This window comes from Nyctibius grandis, chromosome 2 (assembly GCF_013368605.1).
Source record: "Nyctibius grandis isolate bNycGra1 chromosome 2, bNycGra1.pri, whole genome shotgun sequence".
Classification (NCBI taxonomy): domain Eukaryota; kingdom Metazoa; phylum Chordata; class Aves; order Nyctibiiformes; family Nyctibiidae; genus Nyctibius; species Nyctibius grandis.
Window position 1 is genome coordinate 67,453,500 of NC_090659.1, and position 6,886 is coordinate 67,460,385.

Genomic DNA, 6,886 nt, shown 5'->3' on the forward strand with positions numbered 1-6,886 from the left:
CCTCGTGCAAATAGGAGCTGCCCTCTCTGGAACATCCAAGCCTGCCCAGGATATCTGCAGGGAGACTAATTCTCGCTTTCACATCCCCAGACAGGGACTAGTCATCTAGCAGTCAGGGACTAGCGTGTAACCATCCAACTCCTTTTTTTGTTCTAAGACTTCCATGTCTGCTGTTCTGATCGCTCTTCCCAGGCTGCATAATCACTGCAAGGCTAACAGGATTAGAAAGAAGCAAAAAATTGAGTCATTAAAGTACATGAAAATAGCTTGGATTACAAATGCAGTGCATGCAGGTTAGATAAATTTTATGTAGTCTCTTAGCAAATCAGAACAGGCTGCCTTTTAAACTTTTCTTTATGGCTAAAAGCAGTAAGGACCCCATCCCCACCCTCTGCTCAGGACTGCCACTGACGGTTGTGTGAGATCTAGGTCTGGTGTTCCTGTAAGAGCATCCCCGGTGTCCTAAAGCAGAGAGACAAAGACTGGGATTTGCTTTTAAAATGATAGCACATTAAATCAGAAAAAGAGAGCAGTACATATTCTGCCCTTACCGAAATCATAACATTTAATTTTCAAAAAAGTACAGGACTTCTCTATGCTTCCCAAACTAGTAAAAACTTTGTTAATTCTCTTTTAACTTAAAATAGCAAAGCCAATAAACCAATATTTTTATTTTAAAAAGTTTACTCTCCAGCTGAGCGTTTGAGTGCCAAGTTCCATCCAGAATCACACTTTCACAGCCAAATTAGAAACTATAAACTTAGAAACCAGTGTTTTATGATAGGATCCTTTGCCAGGCACTTCACTAGAGCTTGGGCTACCAGCTGCTCTAATAATAAGTGAATGTTATTGAAAAATAATAATACCGAGCATTTGGAAGCACTCCGTAAAAGCAAATGAATGACTTTAGCGTATTATGCACAATAAAGAGCTCATGGGGTAAAACTCCCTGTCTCGCTACAGGTGTACTCGACTTCGCAGGAGGGAAAAGACTTAGAAGCCCTCACAAATCTGCCAAACTCCACCCAAGCAGAAAAGTTAGCCTGCTAACTAGTCAGCGTGTTTAAGATACCAGCGTGCCCGGCAACTTTGGACAGATGAAAAGTGATGTGGAACCGGTGGCTGATGACCCTACACAAAGGAAAATGTCAGCTTCCAAAGTCAGCGTATGGAAACGCCGAAGTGCGCAAAGCAAGCCGTGAAAAAGCGATGTGGCTCCTGTAGACCCCGGGGAGCGATGGGGCTGCCGAGCCCCTGAGTCAGCTCGGGGAGGTGGCGATGGCCGCCAGGCTAGCCACCGCCCTGCGCCCAGTTCTTATCTCCTTCACTCGCCACCTGATTATTAGGGTTCAATAAAAATTAGGGGGAAAGGAGCTTGCTTCCTCGAAACTCACTTTAAACTCGGCTTTAGAAATACGAGCAGCGTCTTAAAGCTGCGTGCACCAGAAACGAGGTGGGGTTTGGTCAGAATAAGAGGAACTGGACAGTATTTGGAGTAGGTCGTGATTGCGTACAGCAGATGTAAGCAACCCGGCAGAATTAATATACGGGTATCGAGAAGATAGTCTAAACCCCCTTTGTAACATTTTTAAAAGTACTTTGATCTCCCTTGGTGGAATACAGCACTACGTGCTGGAAATTCTTGTTTAGAGTCCGTGTGATAATGCTTCTGCTGGGTTCCCCCCCCCCGCGCCCCCTCCGATAGCAGAAGGAAAGATTGCGCCCTTGAATTTGCATGCGTCAGGAATTGACAGGTCAAAGGCAAGTAAATCACATTATACACGATTGTATTGTTATTGTATCGCTAACAACACGGTATCAGAACAATTAGCACACTCGCACAACTACGGGGAGATCACAGTAGTGGTTTAACAAAAACCCAGATAAGTAACTAAACTGCGATAAAGCCTTCACTTTTTGTGTTTGGGGATTTGAAGGCTCTCCGAGAGACTGTGTGTGTGTGTGTGTGTGTGTGTGTGTGTGCGCTGTGCCGGCAGCCGCTCCGCGCCGCACCGCGGCTGCGGATCTCCCCCCGGGGAGAACAGCCTCCACCCCCCCTGACGTGGCTGCCTCAGAGCGGGGGGAGACCTGGGACCCTCCGGTGGCTCCTAAGCCGAGTCCAACCTTGCTCCAAGCGGAACTGGTAAGAGTTTCCATCACGTTGTGCAAACTCTGTGGAAAGCAGGTTACCAGGGAGAGGCAGACCTCCTTTAACTGCAAGCATCGCTGAAATAACCGTGTGTGTGTGTTTTAGTAGCCAGTGGTTACCGCAAGCTATGGGGAGGGGGGGGGAAGCACTTTGGAATTGAGACCTTGGACTATAGTATTTCATTTGCAACTAGAAAAACATACTTGAGCCAGTATTGAGCCATTTATAGATTTCAGACTGTGAAAGATTCGTGTACATTAATTTATGACTAATAAATTCTATTACCGTTTTCACTATTTGGAGGACTGAATGTAATCAGAAACATGCGCAGGTGAAGTCATGGGTTTGCAAATGACGACATTTTTGGAAGACAGCAGTCCATGAGTTGAGACATCTTCTCTACTGGAAGTTATGCAAGTGCTTCTTTTTAAGACCAGTTCGCCTGTATGCGACTCTGTGGGGACCTGCCAGTTGGTGGTTCTGCTGTCCTCGGAGAACTGCAGGGCAAATGGTGACCACTCATCCTAGGAACCTCCCTGGAGCCTGTGCCGACATCCGTGGCCGTGGCTTAGCTGCCCGGTCTGCCTGCACCGTGCTCTGCCATCGGCGTGCGTGCAGACCCGGAGCCCCAGCCCAGCGGGTTCAGGCAGCAGCAGCAACACCCACGGACTGGCCCACGGGCAGAGGGTTCGTGGCGGGGGTATTCATCTGTGCAGGAACTGCCAGCCGGGGGCTTACCCATGTGCCTGCCTTGAGTACATCCCCAGAGTGCTTCACGCGGCTTTGTCGCGACACCGGACCGTGGCGGTCCCCTCTACACCGCGCCTTGCGCGGTACCGAGGGGTGCAAGGCACAAATGAGGGGAGTGAGGACGGGATGGAAGGAGCGTGGCTGGCATGAAGAGCGGAGAAAGAGCCTCGCTGGAGCCGAGCCCACTCGGAGGCTGAGCCCTCCCTCCCCGCGCCCCGGGGGCGTTGGCGGGAGCGGGGCCGGGTGCCTCCGGGAGCCGAGGGTGCCTTGACGGTGACAACAGAAAGTCGCCGCTGCTTCTTCCCCCACCCTGAGCTCCCTCTAGTAGATGTTATTGGTTCTCACCCTGCTTATGGCGGCGGCTGGAGATGCATAAACCGCGCTCTCGCCTTCCCCTAAACTGAGTAAGTCCGGTCGCTTTCCCGCTGGCACCCACCATGCGAGGGGAAGTCTATCACGCCGGCACCTGATCTGTGCGGAGAGAGCCAGGGGATTAGTCCTCGCCTCTTAGAAGTCAAACACAATAACCTTACATTTGAAATCGCTTCCCTGATCAATCGAGAGGCTTTTACGCAGTTGAAAATACTGGCTGCACTTCTCAGAGCGGGGAATTGCTGGCCGATGGGCTGATAACCTGACCTCCAGGGCAGAGGTACCTGCATCGGGTTGAGCCCTTCTTGGTAGGGCTCCCACCTTCGAGAAATAACATTTCCCCGCTAAACCTAAACGCCAGCGAATGCCGGCAGATATCTTAATCTCCCCACTTTTGACAACCGATGGGAACTCCTTTTTTTTTTTTTTTCCACGGCTAAATGGATTGTAGGAGGTCAAACGTTGGTGAGGTGGCTTTGGAGAGTGAGAGAATTACTTTTAAGTAGTAGTAAATGGGTGATAAAACACGAAGCGGTTTGTGGAGGAGGAGCTGCTCGGTATTTTACAGAGCACTCCGGCCGGGACAGGCTGCCACCCCACTCGTGCATCGCCCCCGGGAACCGGGAATCTCCCCCCCGCTCCGAGAGCTTAAAAGCCGTCGGGCGGTGGAGCGGTCCCGGGCAGAGCCCAGCCTGCTGCTGCCAGCACGGGAAAGAGTTAATGGTTTATTGGAGTCGGTACCGCCACATACCACAGGGGTAAGTCAAAGCCGACCCGCCGAACTACAAACAAGGCGAGCAAGTTCACCCTGACTGACAGGCAGCCGGTGAGAGGAACACAGCCGGACAGCTCGGGCTGCGGGGGCCGTGAAGCGGCCGAGGAAACACGCGTGGATTTTCTCGGGGCGCCACTGGATGCACGCCGCTGCCCGCGCCGGGGGCGAGGGGATGCTCCCCGAGGCAGCGGACTCTGCCCCTCACCGGCCCTCCGCAGGGATAACCCCGAAACACACACAAACACTCCGCTGGCACCGGACGAGCGCACCCTCCCCCCACACCCCGCGGTCCCGGGCAGCGCGCGGGGCCAGCGCCGGGCACCGGCGGGACGGTGAGCAACGCGCATGCGCTGCACCCGACCCCGCCCCTCCCTGGCTTGCCGGGCAGTGAAGGGGGCGGGGAAAGCGGCGGACCCCGCCCCCCACCCGGCGCGGCGGCCCCGCCCCTTGCCAGCCCGCCCTGCCCGCGGCGCGCGGCGCGGGCAGGCCGCATGCAAACATATAGGGCGGCGCGCGGCGCGGAGGCATGCAGAGCGCGCGCGTTACCTGCCGCCGCGCCGACGGGGCGAGAGGAGGGGGCGACTGCGCCGGCTGCAAACCCCACCGCGGACTTTATAACTGACGGGTCGGCTGCCCGCCGCGCGCGGGCCGCTGAGTATTTTAATTAGGACCCCCCCACACCCGCCTCCTCCTCTGCCACCGCCTCCTCCTCCCTCCGCCCCCTGCCGCTCTCGCCCGCCCCGCCGCCCCTCCGAGTCGGCGGCCAAGAAAACCCAGAGAGACCTGGCGGCTGCCGGAGAAGGGGGAGCGGCGCGGCAGGCGGAGCGCCCCGCAGCCCGCCCGAAACTTACCGAAGTTTGTCCGCCGGCGGGAACCAGGAGGCCGCGGCGCCCGGCGGCCGCTTGCGCTCGGCGGCCGGCGAGTATGTGCGAGGAGCGGAGGGCTCGCCGCGCCCCCGCGGGCGGAGCGGGGCGGCTGTGAGCGGGGCGGCCCGCGCCCCCGGGGCCTCCCCGCAGCGCCTGAGCCGCCGCGGACCCCGTCCCGCCCGGTCCCGCACCGCGCCGCGGCCGACTGCACCCCGAGCTCGGCGGGCGGCGATGGCTCCGGGCGGGCTCTGACCGCCGCCCCGTCCGGGGCTCGCCGCCGCACCGGAGACCGCCGAGGAGCATTGCGCCCGCAGCGAAGCGAGGACCCGCTGCCCCGCGCCGGTCGCCGGTCGCCTGCCGCCGGCTCCCGTCCTCGCCGTCGAGACTTCTCTGCGGTCCCGCCTGGACTCCGGCCGCTGCCGCTCGCCCCGAGGAAGAGCCCTGGCCCGGAGGACAGCGGCGCGGAGAGAGGCTCCGCGGCCCAGGCGGGGAGCGGTGGCCGTCCCGCCCGCGCCGCCCGCCAGAGCGCCCTGACGGGGAGGCGCCGCCGTCGCCGCTCAGCAGCGCTCCGCTCCCGGAGCGGGGCCGCCGAGGGCCGCCGCCCCGCACCCGCCGGAGCCGGTGCCGCCGCGCCGGGGCACCCGCCGAGATTGCTTTTGGAGGAGCGGAGCGCGGTGGGGACGCGGAGGAGGAGGCGGGAGAGGCGCCCGGGGGAGGCGGCCGCCAGCGCGGGGCGGGCGGCGGCTCGCCGGGGCGGCGGGGGGACACCATGTCCAAGCCGGTGGATCACGTCAAGAGGCCGATGAACGCCTTCATGGTGTGGTCACGGGCGCAGCGGCGGAAGATGGCCCAGGAGAACCCCAAGATGCACAACTCGGAGATCAGCAAGCGCCTGGGCGCCGAGTGGAAGCTGCTGACCGAGTCGGAGAAGCGGCCCTTCATCGACGAGGCCAAGCGGCTGCGGGCCATGCACATGAAGGAGCACCCCGACTACAAGTACCGGCCCCGGCGGAAGCCCAAGACGCTGCTCAAGAAGGACAAGTTCGCCTTCCCCGTGCCCTACGGGCTGGGCGGCGTGGCGGACCACGAGCACCCGCACGGGCTGAAGGCGGGCGGGCTGCACGGCGGCGCGGCCGGCGGGCTGGTGCCCGAGTCGCTGCTAGCCAACCCCGAGAAGGCGGCGGCCGCCGCCGCCGCTGCCGCCGCCCGCGTCTTCTTCCCCCAGTCGGCCGCCGCCGCTGCCGCCGCTGCCGCTGCTGCCGCCGCCAGCAGCCCCTACTCACTGCTGGACCTGGGCTCCAAAATGGCCGAGATCTCCTCCTCCTCCTCTTCCTCGGGCTCGGGGCTGCCCTACGCCTCTTCGCTGGGCTACCCCGGCGCCGGCGGGGCGGGCGCCTTCCACGGGGCCGCCGCAGCCGCCGCCGCCGCCGCGGCCGCCGCCGGGGGGCACACGCACTCGCACCCGTCGCCCGGTAACCCGGGCTACATGATCCCCTGCAACTGCAGCGCCTGGCCCGGCCCGGGGCTGCAGCCGCCGCTGGCCTACATTCTGCTGCCGGGCATGGGCAAGCCCCAGCTGGACCCTTACCCCGCAGCCTACGCCGCGGCGCTATGACCCGCGGCCGGAGGATGCCCGCCCAGAGCCCCGGCGCCTGCCTGGATGGGTGCCGGTGCATACATGAGGCCGGGGAGGGGGGCGAGCTGGGGCCGGGGCGGGCGGCGGCGGGGAGCGCCGGGGCCACCGACGACCTGTTGCGCGTCCCCGCCCGCCGCCCCGCGTAGAGCTTGTGTGTGTTGCATGCGGTCTTTGCAGATAGCCGAGCTGAAAAAGAAGAGAAAAAAGAAAAAAAAGAAGAAAAAAAGAAAATAACCGACCCGCCCTGCCCCCGAAAGTGCTTATTCGGGACAGACACGGGGAGCTCCGTCCCTCCGTCGGCTCCTCCTCGCCGCGCTGCTCTGTCTGGGGCCGCTGGC

General features: G+C 60.8%; 1 protein-coding gene across 1 annotated transcript; it reads left to right on the forward strand.

Annotated features, from left to right (window-relative positions):
• Positions 1–5,681: 5,681 nt before the first annotated feature.
• SOX21 (SRY-box transcription factor 21) lies at positions 5,682–6,527 on the forward strand. The gene has a single exon (XM_068395264.1). It carries the CDS (start codon positions 5,682–5,684, stop codon positions 6,525–6,527), a length of 846 nt encoding a protein of 281 aa, XP_068251365.1.
• The last annotated feature ends 359 nt before the right edge of the window (positions 6,528–6,886 follow it).

What these genes read in the sequence shown, in the direction of transcription:
- SOX21 (XM_068395264.1), top strand. Translation starts at nt 5,682, where the DNA reads ATGTCCAAGCCGGTGGATCACGTCAAGAGGCCGATGAACGCCTTCATG.